This window comes from Asparagus officinalis, chromosome 7 (genome assembly GCF_001876935.1).
Source record: "Asparagus officinalis chromosome 7, Aspof.V1, whole genome shotgun sequence".
Lineage (NCBI taxonomy): Eukaryota > Viridiplantae > Streptophyta > Magnoliopsida > Asparagales > Asparagaceae > Asparagus > Asparagus officinalis.
Genome location: NC_033800.1, coordinates 116,690,996 through 116,715,497, shown reverse-complemented (window position 1 = coordinate 116,715,497; position 24,502 = coordinate 116,690,996). Strand labels below are relative to the sequence as shown.

Sequence of the window (24,502 nt, the reverse complement as noted above, 5' to 3'; positions counted from 1 at the left end):
ATGAAAAAAAGGTCAAGACTTTTGGACCATTCTTAGTTGTGGCGCTGCATTTTGGGTTCAGTTGGGAGTAGGAAGAGGTTTTGGTTTGGATGGTCGGCCAATAATATTGCAAGTAAAAAATTTATGGTGAAGTGTTGATGAGGGCGGCAAGGGCTTTGGCTAGGATTGGAACAGCTGCCTACAAGGCGAAGCGACAAGACTTTCCTTCGTTCATAACTTCCACAGCTAAAGGCAGCCTGGTGCATGAAGCTCCTTCTATGCGCAGGGTCCGGGGGTTCATACCACTTTGGGTCTATTCTTCACAGCTTCACCTCGCATTTTTTCAAGAGGTTTCCACTACACCAATCCGTGACCTCTAGGTCACGATTTCCTTCGCTAAGAGAAGCTAGTTCGTAGACTTTCAATAAGTGTTCCTTAGTTGCGCGAGCATAAACTGCAAAACTAATAAAGTTTCTTTTCCTGTTGATCAACTTCCCTAAAAAGCTTAGGGACAAGCCTTTGGGAATTTCCGCAGCTAGGAAGATCGGATTCACAGGGTTTACACCAAATAGAAACTGGTTGGAAATTGTCAGTTATATTTCAGGTATTTCTTTTTATGTTCGTAATCTTATCTTTTCTCACTTCAAGAATTCTGGAATTAAAATGAACTTCTTGGTGAAAGTTTTCTCCTGATCATTGCACATTATGTGTCAACTACCAAGTAATAATAGATCCTAGTGTAAGAATCTGTATAGTTTACAAATTTTATCAAATTTATGTTATCCTGAGCAGCAAGGATTGGTTTGTTATTAGTTGTCTTAACTCTATTTGTAGGGTGCGATCAGCTACTTGATATACTTCTTCTTCTTCTTCTTTTTTTAATGGGAGATACACTGTTAAGTTGGACTAAATGATGCTAACAGGGATGGGAAGTGACTGTTGTCAAACAAGAGCAGTCTAGTGAGAGTTCTCCAGAGATGAAGATAGCTCTTCCTTCCATGCCTTCACTCTACATAACCTTTTTTCTCTTTCATGCATGCTTGGAAATTCACAAAATTGGAGGTCATGTCCTTGACAAAAGTATATTAAGGAATTATGCTGGCAGGCTACTGGAGAAGGTATGTTCTGTGCTCTTTGGGTAATTTACATTAAGGTCTTCTCTTACCTCTGCGAGTGGTGATAGTTCTTGTTTCTGCATGTGGGTTTATATTTTCATACATGCACAAGAAGGTAATGCTATGTGTAGATAATGCTGTCTTTTCCAGGTTGTGTTGTTATTTCTTCTCAAATACTGCACATGAATCGATCTTTGGTCTCAGAAAAACTTGATGCTAGTTAGGATTAGAGGATAATGTTATTTATGCACAATTGGAAATCTTCTGCATTTCTTATCAATAAAATAATCAGGATGCTAAAAGAAAATGTAAAATGGAGGATTTATGAAACTAAATATTTTTAGTCTGTCATTCCCCGTAATTGATTAAAATGGATTTGGATTTTTGTTGGGTGCTAGAATCAAACCTTTAATAGTATGTAGAAAGTCTTGGTTTTGAAATTCAATGGGGATGTTGTATAATCATTGTGATTAACTTTCTAAAGCAGTTTAGGTGTCACTTATGTTATCAATCAGTTTTTAAACACATACAGTATTTCTATAAAATAGGTTTCAGATTTTCAAGGTGTCACTTTCTGTAGTATGCCCTACAGGATCAATGAGTAGCTAGATATTTCTTCCTTTGTAGCAGTACATTGTAATCAGATTCCCTAGGTGGGTGCAGGTGTGCTAAAACACATTCTATTATTTATTTTTTGAATGGCAACAAAATTTTCGTGATGTTGAATTCTTATGTCACCTCCTATTTTGAAATAATGATGCAAAATTTTTTGTGGGTCACTTTTTGACGTTATACTGGACTATAACGTGCAAAACTTCTCATTTGTTATTTTTCCTTGTCAATTAATTTCTTCGTTGTGTGACTTGTGTCACAGCCTCATACTCCTCTCAGTTAGTTTTCAGATTTTAAAAAACAATATTTCTCTTCTTGAGCTTTTTGCCTTTTAGTGGTGTTTGGAGGCAGTGCTTGTTTGGGGGGAAAATCTTGGATAACAGTGAATATAATGTTATTCTTGGTTTAAAAAAAAGTTAGTAGCATTACACACGCACTCAACGATATAATGCAGAGTATTATTTCAATATTTTCCATGTCTGCATACTTGTATTACTATGTTATGCAGTGTCGTAAATAGAGGCGAATAGCGGCGCTCTATTCGCGGTCGCGGGGGTTCAGCGCAACGCTTAAGGGGTTCACGTCGTGATTAAGCGGAGAAAACCGTTATTTGCTCGAATAGCGGGCGATAGCACGAATAAGCGGTAAAAAGCGTTAATTTCCGCTACAGTAGATAATGAGTAATCCCCCGAACCCGACCCGTACCGTAACCCATTACACTTAAACCCTTATCGGTCGTCCGGCGACGACTTCCAGCGCCGGTCACGGCCGCCGCCAACAACAGACTTCCAGCGCTGACTCCCGCACAACAGCGCCGACTCCGTACCCTCTCTTGATCTCTGCCCCCCCCCCTCCTCTTCACTTTCTTATCTCTCGTTCACTATGATTGTCTCTCCAGTCAAGCCAACAGCGCCGACTCCTGTTCACCGTCTCTCCGGTCAATCCATCTCTCTCTCTCTGGTCAAGCCAATGTTGACTCATCTTTCTCTCTCTCACTTCCTCCGGTGACAACTTCCCTCCGGCAACAGTAACACATCCCTCCGACAACATCTTCAATTCTTCATCTCTGTTGGGCAGTGGCTTCGTCTGCAACAAAGAGAAAAATGTAATAAATAATAATTACATTTTTGATGATGTTATATTTATTCATAAATCATAATTCATATACACGACAACTCGACAAGCTTATCAATTGTCCTGAAAATTAATGGGACCTTGGTCTATTTGAATGTGGAGTGTGGACATACTGTATCTTCTGCACATCTGAGGAGAACATTGTGTATTTACAATGCACCGGATTTTCATTTATTGTCCTGAAAACCTGATAGGATGCGATACTTGATTTGTTGACCGCTATTTGACTGTGCGCTATTTGTCGCTATTTCGTTGCAATAGCCCGAAATAGCCTTAGCGGTACCTCTTCGCGACGCGCCACGATTCGCGATCTGCAACCTTGATATTACGTGGGTACTAATATTGAGTCGTATCTGTATCCGACACATGCCGTACTCGTACTCGTACCCGACACATGCCGTACTCGTACTCATACCCGACACTTATTGGACACTCATTAAATATATGCATATATTTTTTTAGACATGTACTCTATTATACAATGCATGTTTGATTTAAAAGGGTCGACTTCGTCCTACACATCTATTTTTGTGACTTGTTGGATAAGGGTCGAGTAATTTCAGCTTTAAGAGGCAATATTTGAAAGGGTCATTTACATATATAGCTCATAATTATGCTTATATCCTATGAGTTTCAGTCGTGTCCCCATATCCTACTTTTAAAAATTTGCCATGCCCCCTCCGGAGCACCCTCACTGGTGTTTGCACCTGTTCCTAAGGTTACAGAAAGCGCTATGTGACCTAGGAGTTGGATCCGGCACCAGAACCTAGGCGTTCTGTTTCTTAATTACATTACAGAAAGCGCTATGTGACCTAGGAGTTGGATCCGACACCAGAACCTAGGCGTTCTGTTTCTTAATTACTAGTAATGTTATCAAAAGCGCTAGGTACCGCCAGGTGCCAAACTGGCACCTAGCACCTAGGCGCTAAGCCTAAGAGGATTATTTTAGGTGGTAGTGGATGAGGTTTTGCTGAAGGTTAGAGGAGTTGGAGGAGGTGTTCGTAGTCGGTGGAGGAAGCGAGAGGAGTTTGGAGGAGGGTAGAGGATGTGGAGGCAGCATTGGAGGTAATCATGACTAAGACCTAGCAATGCAATTTGCGTAAGCGGTCTTTGCTCTCCTAGGCGCTCAAGACCTAGGTGGGTAGAGCCTAGGTGGCCTAGGTACCACCTAAGACTAGGCAGGAGCTTTTTAAAGCTTTGCCCGTACCCATACCTATGCAATTTAGCTGTATTATGACCATACTTGGTTTACTGTATAGAGCTTTTGAATACACAAACTATGTAAATTTTGGTTATAAACTGTCGAGTTTTGTCAATTTTAACAATACCATTGTGGACTGAGTTCTTATTTTAACTGTGTCACTTTTGTTGTACTAAAAATCTATAAATGAGATTGTAGATCTCTGAAGAGGCTACTAAGTCTAAACCGTGCCACATTTGTTGTACTAAAAATCTATAAATGAGATTGTAGATCTCTGAAGAGGCTACTAAGTCTAAGAAGTGCTCGACCTTAGAATAATAGGTAATTTTCTTTAACTTCTGCTAGCCCTTTTGAATCAATTGCATGCGTTATAATGGGAGTCTCGTGTAATGTTTAGGACTGTAGTTATTGTTGTGGTTTGTTATTCTATTTTGATTGACTTTGAACTTGAGTATGCAAACAATTTGATAAATGGTAAGAACATAACAGGGTTTGAATCTTATTTTGTCAAAATTGAGATTTTTGGATCGTGGTTGAACTAGTTCTTGTAAGTGAAATGATGGTGAGCCTAGTATAGTTCATCTCCTTCGTGACCATCATGTTAACGTCATGAATGCTATCCCTTGTATTCTGAAGCACTACTGTACATACTGACAAATGGCTCACAGGTTGTTGGTATCTATGAAAATTTTCTTTCAACTATAGAGGGTCCTGAATCTCGAGTCTCAGAAAAAGGAGTCTTGCAAATCCTGTTGGATATCAGATTTTGTGCGGACATTTTAGCTGGAGGCAAAGATTTGAACAACATTCCAAAACCTTCTGTCAGGCGAAGGCAGCTGCAGGAATCTGCTAGTAAAGACCCTGTAATCGGGTTAATACGGAGACTTTCACAGAGGCTGGATCCTATTGACTGGGCTACGTAAGCTCATCCTTTTGATGATACCTTTTAAATTTGAGTGAATTGAATTAGATTCATCGCGCTTCTTTCTGCATCAATTTAGAATGAATTATTCATGTAAAGGACAGTTCATCTCTGTTATCATCATGCAAGTTCTTTCCCATTAAAGTGAGGATGCTTTAGAAACAGCACTGTGTTCTTGGAGGCCCAAACAAAGATTTGACAAACTTCTAAAATCATTAATCAACTTGATGTCAGCCCTCAGAGATTTTGTACCGAGTTCCTGACAAGAACCGTATACACCATTTGTAGATGGGAGTTTAAGCATATGACCGAAGAGTAACCTTCCAAAATTCTTAACATGTAAGAAATGAGTATGATAGGAGTAAAGATGATTAAGGTCATCTCTAGGACATGATATATGCCACCAAAAAGTAGGGGAAAAAATGAAAGCCTCCATGAGCATACCTTTCTTTGCTAAATTGGATGCGAGTCTTTTTGGTCTTACTTCTTGTAGTTAGATGTTTGAACTTTTTTATTGTAATTTCACAGGTATGAGCCTTACCTTTGGGAAAATGAAAAGCAATCATACAAACGCTATGCTGTGATGTTTGGTTTCCTAGTTCAGCTTAACCGAATGTACACTGATACTGTCCAGAAGTTACCTACAAGGTCAAATACAGAGTCAAACATCTTGAGATGTTCTACAATTCCACGATTCAAATACCTTCCAATCAGGTATCTGAACTTATCACCATATTCTTGAATTTTCTCTGTCCTTTAGCTTTTTATTTGAATGCTTTTACAATATCATGCTAAATTTAGAGCATGTTTATCAACTTTTGATTATAGTCCACTTGGCTTATAATCCACAAATGGATTGTAAGCAAAGTAGATTATAAGTCAAAGTGTTTGGTAAATTTAGTGGATTATAATCCATTTTTAATAGTAGAGTGGTTGGTAAATGAGTAGTTTATTAGCCGTTATTGTTGTCAAAATGACCAAAAAACATTTAATGGAGTTGGAGAGAGATATATGGGGCTTGAAATTCTATGAAAGTCTTTTACTTGGTCAAACTCTGTGGCTTATAAGCCACCAAAATAATAAGCTAAGGTACCCTAAGACAAAATAATCAATTTGCCAAACATGTAAAGGTGGCTTGTAAGTCACTTTGATCGCTTGCTAAATATACTCTTAGCTTGCGTTTGGTTTGAATGGAAATGAAGGAAAAGAAAATAAAATGAAGAAAATAAATTTCCTTTGCTTGGTTAGAGAGAAAAGTAAAAGGAAAATAAAAATTAGATTACCTAAAAAAAAACTATTGGAAGCTTTCATTTCTGCTCTGTTCACCGGAAGGTAAGGAAAGCTAATGAAAATAAAGTCGAGGTCGAACTCGGAAGACGCCATCGAGAGCTAACCTTCACGATTCTGGCCTTTGATAATTCCATGTGGGCCCAACCTAAGTATTAAAATAGGAATATAGGTGCAACGTGCTGTGTGTTAGGGTTTAAAAAACATGAAACAAATGGTTTTTGCAACACTGGTCCCTAAGTTTTTCATATTTTAAAATTGTTCCATCAAATCATTGAAATTGCCATTAGGACCTCTATTTTCATAATTTGTTTCAAACTAATCCCTCAAATTGCTACCTTTACTCTTGATTAGAGGAACTAATTAGAGACAGCTTATAAGAATCAGGGAAGATAATAGCAATTTCAATGATTTGGGACTAATTTTGAAATAACTTATTTGGGGGATATAATAGCAATTTCAATGATTTAAGGGACCAATTTGAAAATATTTAGGGACTAATATTGGAAATACCCTAAAAAATCATGTAGAGGATCATCTAAAAATACCATACGGGAAATAAAAATCAATTCTTATAATTTGTAGGATGTTTAAAATTCACTGTTGTATTGAAATTTATATCGTTTGTATTGATTCAGTACTTTATTTTAGGGATTTTTTCCTAGATATCACCTTAAAAATAGGGTAATTATATGAAAACTATTTTTCATTGTCAATTTATACATAAACCACATTTAAAGTTGGTTTTTGTTGCAATCAACCACCTCCAAGTCTAATTTTCATTAAAAAACTAAAAATACACGTAAAAAATTCAAGTTCAGGGTACGTGAGTTGTAGCCTAACAAGACCTGAATACACGTAAAAAATTCAAGTTCAGGGTACGTGAGTTGTAGCCTAACAAGACCTGAACACTAAAAGAGTAAGTCACGTGCATTCAATGTAAGTTTTTAAGGGTAATTTTGGATTTTTAGTGAAAATTTTGACTTTGAGGTAGTTTATTGCAACAAAAACCAACTTCAAAGGTGGTTTATGTATAAATTAAAAAGAAAAGGTGGTTTTCGTATAATTACTTTATTTTTAAGTTGGTTTTTAGGGGAAAAATCCATTATGTTATTAATTATTTATTGGCATTTATTGTTTGCATTGGTTTTTTGTATTATTTACAGTGATTTGAAATTGAAAGCGAGACACATCATAATCTACTTTCTCACTATGATTTTTTTATAGAAAGCTCTGTAGAAGATTTTGTTTCCCAAAGAGGGGGTTAGTCAAGTAGAACTCAAAATTAGAATTGAGATAATTTGGGGAATATTTTATAATGTTAGTCCATTGGAACTAGAACTAAGATAAAATTATATAGTGTTAGTTAACAAGAACTGGATAAAAAGTAGAACTGAGATAATTGTAAAAATTTATCCCACTTTTGTCAAATTTATATAGAAAAGAGAGTTCTAGTCTCTCAAATTGCCCCAAGTTTTAAGCTAGAACTACATGGTAAAAAATTAGAACTTTATTATTTACTTTTTTATTTTTCATATTTCATTTCTCAGTCATTTTCAAACCACGCCATAAAATTGGATCACATCTCTTCTTATCATTCCCTTCTATTTAATGTTATATTTTTTACTTTTTATTAAATATTTGATTTGTATAATTAATTTAAATTTAAAAATTACAAAATTCATGTTTTATTAAAAGATTTAAAATTGAGAGATGATAGAATGATGTCTGTTAGATCAAAAGAGAGAGAAAAAAGGAAAAACTATTTTTTAATTTATATTACAATAATAATTCCAAAAAAAATTAAAAAGTTAATGTTATAGTCTATCTAATAGTTCTTCAAGATTAATTAACACTAAAATAATAATAATAATAATAATAATAATAATAATAAGTTTTAAAATGTATAAATAGTGGTATGATCATCAAAATACATGACTTATATGCTTATTGATTTTTGAAAATTATCCTTAATTATACTAACAATTGTCTCACTAAAATATCACTCCTAATTATCCCATTAAAATATCCCACATTAAAAAATTATCCCATAATAAAAATTGTTCCACTTCTATCAAAAATGTTCTAGCTGACTAACACCCCCTGAACAAAGACCAATGAACGTAGATACTATCCTTATAAAAAAAAGGAATTTAAAGAAAATTTGTAAAATAATTTCAAAAAGAATGAATTAATATGGGTCAATCTATTATATAAATTAATTTTATTTCTTGCAACATTTTTTGGAACTAACAAACAAGAGAGCTTCTTTTTAATCATTTCCTTCAAATTCTTTTTACCATTTTCTTTCTAACCAAACATAAAAAGAATCTTATTTCTCTTTCTTATTTTTCTTTCTTTTCATTTTCCTTTCTTTTTCATTTTCCTCTTGTTTTATTTTCTTTCGCTTTCAATCAAAACTAACATAGTCTTAAAGAAAATTTTATGCCACCAATTTTAGTGAAGTTCCAGATAATTGTATATCAAAAGTACTTGTATCCACTTGTATGCGTAGCGGATCTATTTTAGAGAATCTGTAAATTGTCCTTTTTAAGTCTTAATTAATGGTGTCCTACATTTTTTGTTCATGTTTGTCAATAGAAATTAGAAACTTACACATGACAACAGCCTGCATTTTGAATAACATGATCTAGAGGTGTCCTATTTACAGTCCCAAGAGTTGAAGAAGTCATTCTTTTATAGTAGTTTACCAGCAGACACGTGGAATGAAAATGCTAATGTACCATCATAGTGCTATGCATGTTTGTCCTCTTTATGCGCAAACAATGAACTATCACTGATTATACATACTTAGCATCCATTCAACAATTTGCAATTTTGGCTGCCTGATCCCTGGCCAACCATGATTAGAGGTTTTGATTTCTGACTTGATGTCCTGAAAAGTAAGTTAGACTTTTGTCTGGGCCTAGATGAACTTTAGTGAAAAATAAAAAAGGCTGCAGCTAGACACCATTACTTTATGCTACTGTTGAATCTTCAGCTGTGAAACAAATTTCTACATTTTTATGGAATTTTTTGTGACATATGAGGATTGATTTGGAGCTGGCAATAATGCAAGGAGTTCTTCTGTGCTAATGGAAAAAGCTAAGCACCTATTTACCAAAACATTTTACTTTCAACATGATTAATCCTAACTCCTAGGTCTGAAGTGCATTATTCGTTTTGTTGCCCAAAGCAATGCAAGTTTTGAGCTTCATTAGTTATTCATGCTCTTTGATGATAGCAAAAAGTATCGTCTCCGAAGTATTTTTGTAACACTTTAAAGATATTCATTGTGACCAACATCCAGTGTTGTCAATGTGCGAGGCGCAATGTGGGGCGCAAAACATCTTTACGCGTACATGCACAAGGCGCAACGCGATGCACGCGCTCGAGTTATGCGAGGCGTACACCGCACACATAATTTTTCAATATATGTAATCAAGCGTGAAAGAACATGTTTTTAGAATTTACATAAAAAATATCATGATAAATAATATCTTAGTACATAATCACAATATAATGCCTTAATTTCTAATGCTAACACCCAACGTAGTAGCAAAATTCATAAATTTTCAAATCAAATGTTAAATCAAAACTAATATCCAAGCAAAGTATTAGTAATAGTCCTCAATTGAAGGCTATTAAAAAGGTCTAATGGATTTATTTTGCTTTTTGGGATATGGAATATCAAGTATAAAGACTCGATTGAAATGTTAATAAAAAAACTATATGAGGATATGCACTACATGCACCTTGCACAAAGTAAGGATGTACGCGAAGCGTAAAAGTCGCTGCTGCATCAGATGTGGGGCGCTTCGCCATTGCCCCGCATCGTAAGGCGCATGAGGCGCGCGCCTTTGAAAACACTGCCAACATCCATTATTTTATTCAAGCAAACAATTAATATTCATTGTTAAAAACTATCAAAATCTGATTGAGGCATGCATTGCTGTAATGTTGGATTCTTTCACGACTGCATAGTACTAGAAACCGCTGTTATCTTGAGAATATTATAAGAACAGTTAGTTCATCTTTGCAATGGATGTTATGCTACACTTCATAGCATTTATAGTTCAATATTTGAATTCATCACCTAGAGCAGCTTGAACTTATGTTTAATCTGATCTATTCATGTCTTTTTCCAGTGCACCTGCCTTGTCATCAAGAGGACAAAACAGATCAACTCTTCAGACATCTGCAGAGAATGGAACACCAAAGAGTCCGTGGAATACATATGCAAGTGGAGAGGGGACTCCAAAACATGAGTTTGATGATTCTGTTAGCTCTGGAGTTCCAACTCCTTTATTCAAGTCTTTTATGACACAGGTATGATTGGTTTTGAGATTTAAGTTGCTTATTTATTCCAGTACAAGCCTCTCAATAATGCTTGATTTTCTACATATACCAATTCGTATTTCAAGTTTAACTGTGCTTGTTAGACATGAATGCTTTAGATTTTCCCCCCATTTCGTTTGTGAATGTCATCTTTAACATTGGATACTTATTCACTATATGATAAGATTCATTCTCTAAATTTTCAATGGAGATAAAATAATTAATAAATAACTAAAGTTTGACTTGTAGTGTTATTACCATTCATCTATCTTTGGCTCCAGAATTAGAGCTTGAATACATATGATTGGCATAATCAGATTTAGCCCTGTAAGTTACCGAGAAATTTCAAAAGCATAAAATTGTCAACCCTTTCTCCGAGATTCTCACATTTGATACCTCAAGATTGATGTTGGTGGTTATTTGTGAGCAACCTTTTGATGAACTTTTTTCTTTTTGAAATGATAATGTTGGGATGTCAATGAGGCTCTAGATGCATCAGAGATATTCTACTCTATTTCCTATTTTAGAATAGAGCATACCTTGCTTGTGGAGGGGGAAAAAACAAAACCCGATTTCATTTTCATACTCTTATTAGTCCATGATATATTCAACACATCACGTGAAATTTATCATATCATGGGTTTCTATCGAATGATGGGCAAGCTTTCTCCGAGCTAAGCAGTCAAACTACTTTTAATTCTCGAGTCTTCTTACAAATGTCTCCAGTTGAAACTGGAAATTCATTGTCAATTATTAGTTTTTATTCCCCGGAAGCCTACTAATTGATTGGGATCTTGACCTGTTACCATGCCTTTTAAGGCTTCTGGAAGTCTGTCTGGTGTGTAATGCTAGTTACTTTGTTTCCGTAGTCCTTTTAAGTTAAAAAAAATAAAAAGAGAAGAATCACGTTATCAAATATGCAAATGAGCAGGTCGGCAGCAAATTTGGTGAAAGCACATCACTTTGGGGATCAATGCTCTCTGACAGCACGCTTAAGGACAGATCGACAGCTGCCATGTCAACATTTGGTGACATGCTTCCTGGCCCAGCAGCAGGACTTCTGTCATCTTTTACTTCGGGAGCTGCGAGGTTCGGTTCTTAATTGCTGACTGATTTTTCCTAATGCATTGTGATTATACCTCAGAAATGAGCTTACCTGGGCTGAGGCAAATTGATGACCCGCATGCACCTGAGATAAAATAGGAAATGAAGGCGATTCATGTTCATGTTGATAATATTTATTTTCCTGTTGCCTCATTTTCCTGTCGTCTCATTTCTCTCGAGAAAGGCACCTCCAAGTGATCAAGATGTAGCAAAATAGTAACATGGCAATAAAATGGATGTGTTTATACCGCAGCTAATATTTTCAAAGTTGAGTTGAGATTCAGCTTGCAGGGATGACTTTTTTATTCATAGCAGTTTTGCGAGGAGAAAGGCGTTACCGAGTAGAGGGGATTTGGGTTGTGTATTTTTCCAAGCTGTAGTTAGTAAATTACATAATAAAGAAGGTAATCTAAATTTGTTCCTTGTGCAATTGATTGTTTTCGTGTGTTTTGTTCAGGGCAACCAGTTTTGTTTGATTTGAGACTGGCATTTATGCCGGATGGCTTAAAAGACATGCGCTGGGATATCATTTTCTGTTTTTCCTTTTTAATATCACTGCACATTTACGGAATAGTGTACTTTTCTATTTCTTCAATGTTGTCCTAATTAATACAGCACGCTCAACATGTTTAGCAAGAGCGGTGGTATAAGCTACGCAATCTAATCTACTTTTTGTACTAGAATTTTTTATCAAAGATTCTTTCTCAGAAATTGCATCTAAAGTACCAGGTTGGCTAAAAAGTGACACCTCTTTATTCTCTTCCTGATCCTCACCATTCTCTTTCCTTCTTTCTTATATCCTCATTTTCAAGGAGATCGAGTTTTTAGTGATTGGAGGATGAAGGAGTGGGGAGCAAGGATGAAGAGGGAGTGCAAGAGAAGAAGAGAAGAGTGAGGTTAAGACGGTGATAGAATGTTTGATGTTGGGGATTGGGAGTGGGTAGGAGAAAGATAAAGGAGAAGAATGGAGAGGAAGGAGGAAGAGAGTAGGAGAAAGAAAAAGGAGAAGAATGGAGAGGGAGTGCGAGAGAGGAGGAGAGACCGGGGATTTGGAATAAAAGCGAATATAGGAGATAATGGAAAGGACAAAATAATGGAAAGGAGAAAGTAAGAGTGAGGATTTAGGAAACGATGTATAAGGAGAGGGAAGGAGGAGAGAAGGCTGGGTTATATGAAGGATAAGGGATCGGAGGAGATCGTTGGAAGGAGGGAGAAGATAGTGGGAAGGAAGAGTTATATATATATATATATATATAGAACAAAACTTGTGTCCACGAGAGGAGAGATGACTTAATTCAAAAATCATGAGGGGGTTGAGGAGTCTATGTGTATAATTCCTTTAATATTTTGCTCAAAAGTTAACTCCGACGTTCGAGAAAGGCTTATATATCACCGATATATTATATTTTATGTTAAAGTGTCACCGTCGTTACTTTTGAGGTCAAAGTGTAAATAAATATCACTTTTTAGGCCAATAGGACATTTTAGCTTAGAGTTTGCTATTAAATCCTATCAAGTGTCATAAACTGAACCCACATTCTTGTTTTTATACTATAAAATAGTCTAGAGTTCATAGTACGATTACCATTTAAACTTTTTTCTTTAAAAAAAAGACGAAAAAAGAAAAAAGAAAAAAAAAGAATATCATCATTTTCCACTCAGCAAAATATCGGTTTCAGATGAGCTCAGTTTGTTACATCACAGATTGCCGGCTCCAGAATAGCGTTGTGCATCAGCTGTCTTTCCGATTGCTCTTAACACAAACTACACCCCGTGCTTATGTAGCGTCTTAATCTGCAGCATCTTTCTTCCCATTTTCGAAAAGATAAATATGAGAAGGAAATCCAAGAGTAAAATTTCATAGCTCATTGAGGCCGGGAAAAAAAAAAAGCCAAGTACAAGAGTTACTATAATCTGTAGAAAATAATCATCCATTACACGGGATGAATGGAGCTGTGAGCTTGTAGAGACATCACCAAGCCATGCGAAAATGTAATAATTAACAGAAGACAGTAAATCTGGATTCTGTTCTGATAACTTGGTCATTCAAACAGATCCAGCAGGCTCATTTATCAGAGAATGAGCAGGGAGCTTATCATACCAATCACGCAACCACATTTTCAATTCTCTCTCAATCTGTTTCCAAAACGACCTTCTAGCTTGGTTGACAACGCTACGTTCCTTTGAAAAGTGAAAAGCCAAAAAAAGGAAAAACAAAAAATGACAGTATCCTACATCCATTCAAGATCTGCAGCATATCCACAAATGATACACTTAAATTACAAGTACTCTTATCCTTCTTTCTTTAATTAATAACAGAAAAATTACCAAGCCAAAAAGAGAGAAACAAACATGGGACTTTCTCTAACTCACCAACACCATATCATCATTTCCGGATTGAGCTTCAACAGCAGCTTCCAATTTTCTCCATGCCAGCTCCCTCTGCTCTTCCACGTCTTTGGCCTTTGCCTCTTTCTCTATGTAGTGCTGCTGGCACTCCTCAAACAGCTCGCTGTCCATTTCAAGGAACATTTTTCGAACGTTTGCTGTGAGTCCGTGAACTGCTTGGTTCCAGTGGCTTTGCATGTTCTTCTCCAATGCTTCGAATATGATTGGGAAGATGACATGGCGATTTTGGGCGATAAGCCCCACAATATGATCGTTGTTCCATAAGAAGAGGGACCTTTCAGCAACCTGTCATTCATTGTTGCCCCTTTTCTCAGAAAAAAATGTGAACGTAGAATGTTGAGAACAGAACAGCATTTGCATTAGCAGTACTGAGATAGGCAGTGCAACAATCTCAGTACAGACTAAATCTTTATTCCTCATTTCTTCTTAATTAACCTTGTAAACATGTTATGGAAGTATCAATGAATATCAAAGCTGTCGAAGAGTCGAAAAATACATCAACTACAGCCTTTGAACATCAGACAAATTGAAAGAGGGAGCAAAGGAAAACGTATCAAATAAAAAGTTTGCTGAAGCATGGTACTCCAAATTGTTGACGCCCACAGAACAGATAAATTAAAAAGGTCCTAGCATCTTCAAGAAAAAGAACAACCAATAGGCTACCAATAATAAGCAAATACTGTTTTCATAGTTGACGGGTGAGGGAAGAAGCTAATGGGTTGTTCGGTTGAGAGGAAATAGACTTCCAGAAGTAAATATTGCAGCTGAGATTCATATTTTCAATGTTTCATTATCAATATTATCATTAGAAGATATAAGTGAAGTTGCAAGTTGTAGAAAAAAGCTGCAGCAAATTTGGTCGCACCAAAGGTTGCAGGTTCTCAAAAAAGAACTTGAAAAATACAATGCCATCTCATCAAAAGGCCTTTCCAGTTCCAAATTTTATAGCTTTTGCATCCTTTGTTTTTCAACCAAACAGAGTTTTCAAGGGAAATACATTTTCCACAATACAATTGCAGATATCCAAAGATTCCAAACAATGGATTTGAAATAGCTTTCCCACAACAAATGATACATGAGCATTTGTTCTGCATCATTTGCTACAATATCTTTTTGTAGCAAACCAAACAGAACCTATCGCTCCTGACTCCTGAGGCACAAAGTTACTGCCTCACTGAAGAAAGTCACCATTTTTTTTCTTTCTCCTCATCTTTCCTTTATTTTTCCGTTCCCTTTTGCTTTTCATCTATTCAATACTAGTACTTCTTATGCACAACTTTGAGGCTAAAAATGATGAGAAGTTGAGGGATGGACGAGATATTGGGGTATTAAAGAGTGGTGGTTAATAGGTGCAGTTATGGAGAACATGGGATGAATGGAGATAAAAGGTTCTTTTTTTATTTTTCCACGTTTACCCTTTTCATGATTCTAAAACTATGGGTAAATTGTGGGGACATTTCATGAACTTGTGGCTTACACAGGGGTAGACCTAAAGTTAGGACCAAAAGGATGGTTTTTCTTAGAAATAATAATAGATTCTCACTTCAAATACATTTATTTTTTGGCATACTTGCCTAGCATTATGAACAATGGAGGCAACCAAATAGAACATAGAAGTAGAAACAACCATATCTTCATATCTTTTGAGACATGGAATTGGATTCCTGACCAATGTTACAACCAATATTTCTCATGCATTAGTGGAAAACCATCAACATGGTACATTGGGCCTATTTTTTTTTAAGAATCATTAAATCCAATGAACATTCTGTCTAACATCTGTCATTTTCCTGATATTCATGAAAACTTTACCAACCAGTTTACAGGCTCCCCAAACAATAATCCTCTCATTGGGAAAACGACCTCTTACTAGGAGCTGTTTGAGTCCGCTTTACCTCGACTTTGAAGTAGTCCTACCCCAATACTGTGGTCTATGTGCCTTGAAGGTTGTATTCAGAGAGGTGGCTATAGTAACATGTTCTCAGTGTTTCCTTTGAATCTTAACCAGCCTAAGGTGAGTACTGCACTTTTTAACCTGGACAAAGGTATTGCCTTTGTTTAGTACTGATCCTACTAAACTAAAAGACTGACTCTGAAAGTCATTAGCCTTGTCACTAACCTTCCAAAGAGAGCAACAGGATAGAAGGGGTATGCAAGTCCAGTTCATCAAAAAGGTGATGATGAAAACAAAATGAAAGCAAGAACCCTGGAGGATCACAGGCAGAATGTATAGCTCAATCATTTGCTTTTTGGCCTTTGTTTAGTGTCACTTCTAGTAGACATTCTGGATCGATGGCTAAACAGTTTTTTGCCTTCATTAATATCATACCTTTTGAAATTGCTTCCTAAGATGGCCCAGTCAAGCTTCCATTTATGAGAAATCTATGAGTCAGGATTCCTCATTAAAGATTTCTTTCAAGGACTTAATGTCATAGTCTGCTTTAAGGTGAAAACCTTTAAAAGAAGTCTCTAACACATTATTCTTAGTCTTAGATGATTTTCGCTACTGAAGTAGTGCTCGTATTGATATTCACTGAAGTGGGGCAACCAGCAAATTGTGACGCCTCAAGAACAATGGTGATAGGAAAATCAGACTTTATATTCTTAGAGCTCAATAACCTTACTTTGGATTGTTTGATTTTGAAAGCTGCTAACCATACTAGTGCAACAATTCGAGTGTTCTTTACCCCCGGCACTAGTTTATGATGAAGTACGTGTAACACGCGTGCCAAACTTTATTCTCTATGGTGATGAGGCTAACAAAGTGAGGGCTACACTTCATAGACAAGACATTGTTCATTGGAGGTTGTACATGACATGGATATGTCATACATCATTTTAAAGAAATATGAAAAACCTGTATATAGATGTGTGTGTTTGTGTCTACAAACTGTGCATGTTAACAAACAGGCATATGGCAGTTCCAAATACATTAAAATTAAAAATACAAGAAACAAGTATTATAAAGGAATGACCATATTTGGTAACTGAGAAGATAAAAAATTATTGATGTAACTATTATTTGAACATAATTCTTCCCAATTCATTTTCTATATCCATAATTGACATTTAAGATTTCTATATTTCTAAGGGTTAACCCCCCTTAACTTTGGACAATTATCAGAAAACCCCCTTAACTTCCAAAATATCAGAAAAAACCCTTAAGTATAGGGATTATCACAAAACCTCATTTAACTTTTAGATTTTATCAGAAAACCCCCTTTAGCTTAGAGATTTTATTAGAAAACCCCCATAAATTAAAGGGGTTTTCTAATAAAATCTCAAAGCTAAAGGGATTTTCTTATATTTTGAAAGTTTATTTATTTATTTATTTATTATTATTATTTTTAGGGGGGGGGGGTGACTCCAAATCGAGCATGCCTTATCAAAATCAGACATATTAACCTTCTCAACTTGGTCCTTTTCCATCTTAAGTTAGGTGTCAAACAAAAGTTCCAGAAGAAATTATAAGGTAGCAACTGAAATTTATCTGTTGAAATAAATAACAACATGTTCACACAAGATCATCTAAATTGATGTGCACTAATCCAAAATGGCTTCAGACTAAGAGATTTTCTTTATTTTTATTTTCTGTTAGACAATGGCTCTATCTGATATACATCTGCATTGACATTAGACCATCTCACATACAAACTCAAGATACTTTGTATTCTTATTTCTTTTATCGCTTTCAGGTTTTTACTAATCTAACTTAAGTTGTTTGTGCTCATGTTTACTTGGTGCCATGAACTTTTACTAGTCACAATGCTAGCATTGTTGAAAAAAGCAGCAAAACGAGAGGGTATAAAGCGGACAGGACCCATGGTTGCTTCGCTTTGCCTCAAAGTGGTGGTATGAAGTGCCACTGGCGCTTTTTGCTTGCAAAGGCACGCTTTTCGCTTGCAAAGGCGTGAAAAAGTGGCTAAAAGCACTTTAAAAAACTTAAATAAAATGTAGATGATAAACGGGTCTCAAATTTGCATCCAATCCAAACCCGTTTTTAATACCTAAATCTCCTCATATCCCACTATCCTCTTTCTCTTTTTCGTTAGGAACCGAAAAACCCTAAAACCCCAATCATCCTCCGCCTCCACCACCTCCGTCCGCGAAATCAGCCACCTCTCGCTAGCAATTCCGCCTTCAAGAGCTTCTCAAGCCTCCATCACCGCCTCCCGCCACCTCTGGCTCCTCTCCCACCGCCTCTCACCATCCTCCACCACTTCTTGTGATTCCTCTCACCATCCATCAAGCTCCTCGTTGAAGCTTTAGTCGAATGCTCTCTCTCTCTATTTCACCACCTCGACGAAGCATCAATACTTTGTTAATATTGTGTGACTGTTACACATTTCATGCTTACGATCTCTATAAATCATCAAATATGCATTTGAATTTTTTTAGATTTTTTAATGTTTTTTGAATATTTATCCATATTTAAACTGGACCGCTTTTCTACTTGGCGTTTTTCCATTTTAATCCATTTAAGCCCCCAAAAAACATCAGCAATGTCTCACTGTTTCGCTCCGCTTTCCACAACCGTGAATACTAGATAAAAATTGGACGCCTAAACCTATACCGAATTGTGGATATTGAGGATACGTAGTAAATATCAGAGTATCATATTGAATGATGTACATATATAATATAACATTCTCAATGTTTTAACAAGTTGCAGCCTAGACCTAGGCGGTACCTAAGCTGCCCACCTAGGTCTTAGAAAGACCTAGCTGAGCGGAGACCACTTATGCAGATACACCGCTTAGGTCTTGGTTGTTATTTCTTCCTTTGATGACTCCATATCCTCCTCTAACATCCTTCGAACTCCTTTGGCCACATCCATCAACTACAATCACCTTCTCCAACTCCTCCATCCTTCAGCAGAACTTACTCTGTTGCTACTTAAATGAAAAGAGAAATTCTCCTAGATCTAGCGCCTAACCGCTAGGTGCCAATTTTGCACCTAGCACTTTCGATAACATTCATTGTAATTAAAAACAAAAAAAGAAAAACGCCTAGGTCATGCCTAGGCTCTAGGCACTGGGTTTATTGCCTAGGCCGCCTAGCACTTTCTGTATCCTTGAATGTTCTTAACATATAATTTTAAGATACTAAACATACTTAATGAGGTCTAAACATAGTCAATTGAACCATAAATCTAAACATTCTTTGAAACAAATGAAAGGTCATGTCAACATTGCAACATTTTGGCCGATTTGTTTGATGCAAAAATGTCACCTGATATATCAAGAAAATCATGACATATCACCCCAAAATTACCAAAAGCAGTATATTGTTTTGCGAGAAGCTATATAAAGGAAATGTTAGTCAACATATCGGATGATATATTGACTATATCAGGGATATATTGCCTAAAAATTGACAATGAGCAGTAAAGAATATTGAGACCACATTGTTTTGCAACAAGCCTAATAAAGGGATATATCGACTAATATATCAGCTATATTGGGAATACGTAAAACAAAAATTGTAATTAACAATACGACATGATCCTAACAAAATTTCTACTTCAAAAGCCCAATTAGATATAAAACTTGCAGGCAGTGTGGTCATAGAATTCTATAAACAATTAAAACTATCAAGACAAAACAAGCTTCTGGGAGCAGTTCACTTGAATTTGGATGAGAAATGCAACATCTAGAATCTCATGATTTTAGGATGAGTCTAAGATTCAGCAGATAATATAGGATGAACAAGTTAGAGAGAACATTTTGTCTAGGTCCACACCAAATAAATAAAGTGAATCCTGTCATATTGGCTGCCTTATGACAGTCTTCTCTTTTCTTTTAACATGACAATTCCTTGGATGTTAATGCGTAGATATGGCTATCATTAGTTAAAGCCCGTATTAGGAGGCCAATGTTATCGATAGTGGATGGCGTCGCGTAGCGGTGAGGCATCGCTAAGGTTATTTCGGGCTATTACGGCAAAATAACGGTAAAAAGTGCAAAGTCAAATAACGATCTAATTTAGAAATGTATAAATACTAAAAAAAATTAAAGAAAAATCTATGAAATATAAAAGTACATATTAGATGATTTAAAAAGATCCTAAACATGAAATAGACATATAATCATCACGTAATACCGAAGATGACTGGAGGAGTGAAAAAATCGTCGTCTTCGAGAAGAAGAGTTTAGCGGTGACAGGACTGCCCTAAGAGGAGCTCACGGTGAAGGAGGTGAGAGGTAGTATCAAGATAGGTACCAGAGGCTATGAGAGGTGGCGGGAGTATGCTGAATATCACAGGAGACGGTGGAATACAATGGTCAAGGGTTGAGTTTAATTTTAAAAAAATAAGCCTCAAACCGTTTTTAAATAACAGTTAAAAAGCAAATTTCGAATGCAATCGTTCACTATTTACCGTTATGACACACTGTTGGCCGCTTTTACGAACAGACATATTCCGCAATATGTCACTGCTATTGTGCGATAGCGTAGCGGGCGATAGCGTCGCGGGAAAGGACCGCTTACGCTATTAGCGCCGCTATTGCGGGGCTATTTACCGCTATTTATAACAGTGTAGGAGGCGCACGGTAAATACAAAAACCAAGACTAGAGTAGCTACTAAGCAAAACAGTGAATCTTCTCATATTTACTACTTTGTAATGCGGACATTTTGTAGAGGATACATAGACATATCATATAAGTATCAGACACTAGGATACTAGCTGGAGACTCTTTTGTAACCAAGACGAAGAATATTGCATCCTCAATACTATCTAGGCATTAACAATATGGAGATTATTGGTCCACAACAATGGCAAACAAAACCTCAACATGCTTATCTTTCTTAAAGCCATTCTCGTCTAGCAAATAGAAAATAATATCTCACATGCAGTCATGGCTCCTCACGAACTAGTAAAACATGTATCATCTCTTTAGGCTGACAATTAGCATTATGGCTTTATTGTTAATCACCTTTATAAAAGGGTCAGGTTTAGCTGATAAACTAGTTTTGACCAGTTTTTAATTTCATACATTTACTTTCAATCATCCTTTGACAATGTTTTAAATATTGGATATTTCGGATGCCTAAAATTCATATCAGATTGCAAATATCGAGAAAATATTAGGGATATATGGTAAATAGCAAAATGACATAACGAATATTTGCATATATAGTATAATGTACTAAAATGTAGTCCCAACATATTTAATGAAATCTAAGCATACAAGATGTAAATAATATATGTTTAGGCTCACTAATCAACATTGTGAAACAAATAAAAGTATAAATCAATGTTGTAACATTTCGTCTGATTTTCTAGGGCAAAATGTCATTTGACAAAATGAAAAAATCATGATAACTCGCCCAAAAATTGTCAAATATGGTATATTATTTTGCAACAAGTCATATAAAAGGATATATCGGTCAATATATTGGCTGATATATCGGCCATATAGCGAATATATCGCCCAAAATAGCCAAAAAAGGGTAAAGGATATTTAGTGACCATATCAATTGCGGCAAACCTTATAAAAGGATATAGCGGGAGATAGATCGGGCCATGTCAGGGACACTCAAAACAATGTCCTTTGCTAATCCTTTTCCCAATATAATAATTTATATGGTATAAGCTTAGTCATTATCTTATAAAGCTCTTCAACAATTCTTCAACCAAGATTATTTTTCAAATATTTACTTAAAACCATCACCTGCTAATCCTTTTCCAATTTATATAGTATAAGCTAGTCATTATATTATAAAGTTTTCCGACAGGCTCCAATGTCATCATCAAACAGAATCCAATAAGCATGGTCATCATCTTATCCTCATTTCTATAAGAACATCATCTTCCATCTAAATTCATACATTATTATAACATATCAAGATCCAAGACATGGGAAGTCTAAGTAACACCGTGGCTAGCGAAATATATTAAGATCTCACTTTAAATTGAGCAAAGACTAATTGCAAGTTTAGCATTCTTCTTTCAAGAATCAAATGATTTATAAATTCCACAAAGTGGGAGGCTAGAAAGAAAGCAATGATTTCAAATGTAAGCATCATCATAAAAGCATCTTCATCCAAATATTTGAAGCACCATTTTGCCATAAAATTTGATGTGCGCCTCACTAATGCTCGATGCATGTAAATGGAAGATAGGTATTTCCCTAGGAAAGCCTTTATATGCATAATAAGGATAGATCAATCGATTATGGTGCATTATAACTTCTCAATAGTGATTTTTTTCCAAGGCTTATATTAGAGTTTATTGATCCCACTGATTCATGCATTACCCAATCATGTCTCAACAAAATCCTACATGCAACAAACCTTAGTGCCAAACACCATTTTTATCAAATTTCAAAGTTCTGTCCAATATTAATTTCACTAGCACAACTAAATTGCTCATCCGACAACAATAGTACTCATTAGCAAGTGCCCAATGACTTAAGTAGAAGATAAAATGAGAAAATCTAATTAGAGAACTAAATCCCGAAAGACATGCATAAGCTAGACGTTTGAATCAGCACACATGTATATCCAAGTATGTCATTCTGCTTCTACTCATAGCCTAAGATTAATTGATTCAAGCCAGCATTTTGGCTAAGTTTTGTCAAGTATTTTGAATACGCATTTGATAAGCAAGTCATAAAAAACCATGCTAATATCTTAAAGGAGTGAATTTTCAGTAGGCAAATTATGGTCGCATTCTATTATGAGTTTAAAAATAAATTTAGGAAACTCATACAGAGTTGAACACATAAAATGTACAACTGAACCTTGAGAATAAAATAAGCACTAAAAGGCTAGCCAGTTGAAAGTAACATCCTCATTTTAGGGATACCACTTTTTCTATGGTACAATTGTTGAGGTGTGATTACATAGGATATGAAAACCATTCCCGTTCCTTAGCATGTTTTTAACAAAATTTTAAAAGTTTCAAAGTCATATATAGAGACTATCACTTGCTAACAAGAATGGTTGAATTTTATAGCGCCATCTAAGAATAGTTCCACTATTACTCTTCGTAAATGATGGCTGAAATAGCAATGATCAATGATGACAAGGGAGCTTTGATATGAAAGCTTCTCATTTTCTTTTAGACTTACATAGCAACTACACTTGAGTCATACCATTATGGAATACGTCTCACAAACCTATTGTAAAGTATCAATGAAGAACTAGTAGCTGGAGAGAATCTCTAATTCAACCTATTGAAGCTATTACAACATTTCCATTTCGAGCTTTAAGTTGTTCTATGACTACTGGGAAAGGGGACGACAAAATCCTAGATTTCCCTAAAGAACCTGAACATGCTTATATCGAATGATGAAAAGTTAGGTTCACTAGAACACAAGTGTCAAGCTTGTTTTCTGTAACCACAATAATTATTCCTAAGCTCGTTCTTTCATGACCAAAGAGAAACCGAAGGTACTTTATATTTTAATACATCACTAAACACACTAAAAGGGGTAAGCTAAAACTGTCTCTCTAAAACAAGGAATAAGATGACTTTACTACTCATTACATGTACACATCCATTATAATGAAAATGTTTCAATTCCTTTATATGCCCATATAAAAATATACGTTAGTGATTAATTAAAATAATTGTCAAAAAACTGAAGGGCATATTGTTCAATAAATCCACTTTTAAAACTAAAAATTTAATTAATCTTTTAACGTGCTATTGGCAAGGGGTTAAGAGGGGAGAGATAAGAACAAGGATTAACTTAGTTAACTCATCATGAGGGGTTTAAAAAGTTTAATTCCGTTTAGGTTACATAGTTAGGATGAAATGTTAACTTGTTTGTGTTTGACAAATAAAGAAGGGTTAAGTAGGTTAACCCCTCCAAAGTAAGTGTTGAAGAGGAATAATGATCTAACAAAACTAAACAATGGTTTTTGATTAATCATTAATCTCAATAGAACTCTTGTTATTCAAGAACAAAAGTAACAATTTGCTCAATAATGCTACATAACAGTTTTAATTTAACTGAAATATAGATAATAGCAAATTTTGATAATGTAAATTCAAAAATTACATTTAAGTCAACCTCATTATGTATTAATACATGACAACAGTATCAATAACAATTATTCCAAAGGTGAAAACAAACCTAATGTGAAGTTCCACATGTTCTTCTTAGCCATTCTAGATTATCATATGAGAATTATAAGAAAGTTTAATCAATTGTACATTGCACAATGCACTATTCGTTTATAGCAAGCTACAATGCATTTTGATAATTGTTTTCATTATCTAACTTTACTTTAGTTTCATTAAATAGTTTCATTAAACAAGAGCATACATTTTAATAACAATTTCAGTTGATTACTATAAATATTCTTAGATGGTTGTTGTATGTAAACCTAAGCATAACTTGTTATTATAGATGACCGAAAGATCCAGTTTTAAATTTTCTCAAAAATTA

The 24,502-nt window shown here is 35.5% G+C and overlaps 2 protein-coding genes across 2 annotated transcripts in view; one reads left to right on the top strand and one right to left on the bottom strand.

Annotated features, from left to right (window-relative positions):
* The window catches only part of LOC109847674 (conserved oligomeric Golgi complex subunit 1), a 38,261-nt gene extending 25,974 nt beyond the window's left edge, over positions 1 to 12,287 (top strand). Inside the window, 5 exon segments of the mRNA XM_020416904.1 lie at positions 903 to 1,097; positions 4,710 to 4,960; positions 5,492 to 5,677; positions 10,399 to 10,579; positions 11,520 to 12,287. Coding sequence (XP_020272493.1) covers positions 903 to 1,097; positions 4,710 to 4,960; positions 5,492 to 5,677; positions 10,399 to 10,579; positions 11,520 to 11,690 — 984 coding nt within the window. The 3' untranslated portion in view covers positions 11,691 to 12,287.
* The window catches only part of LOC109847722 (serine/threonine protein phosphatase 2A 57 kDa regulatory subunit B' alpha isoform-like), a 17,648-nt gene continuing 6,942 nt past the window's right edge, over positions 13,797 to 24,502 (bottom strand). Inside the window, exon 2 of the mRNA XM_020416952.1 lies at positions 13,797 to 14,386. Coding sequence (XP_020272541.1) covers positions 14,057 to 14,386 — 330 coding nt within the window. The 3' untranslated portion in view covers positions 13,797 to 14,056. The remainder of the gene's footprint in view (positions 14,387 to 24,502) is intronic.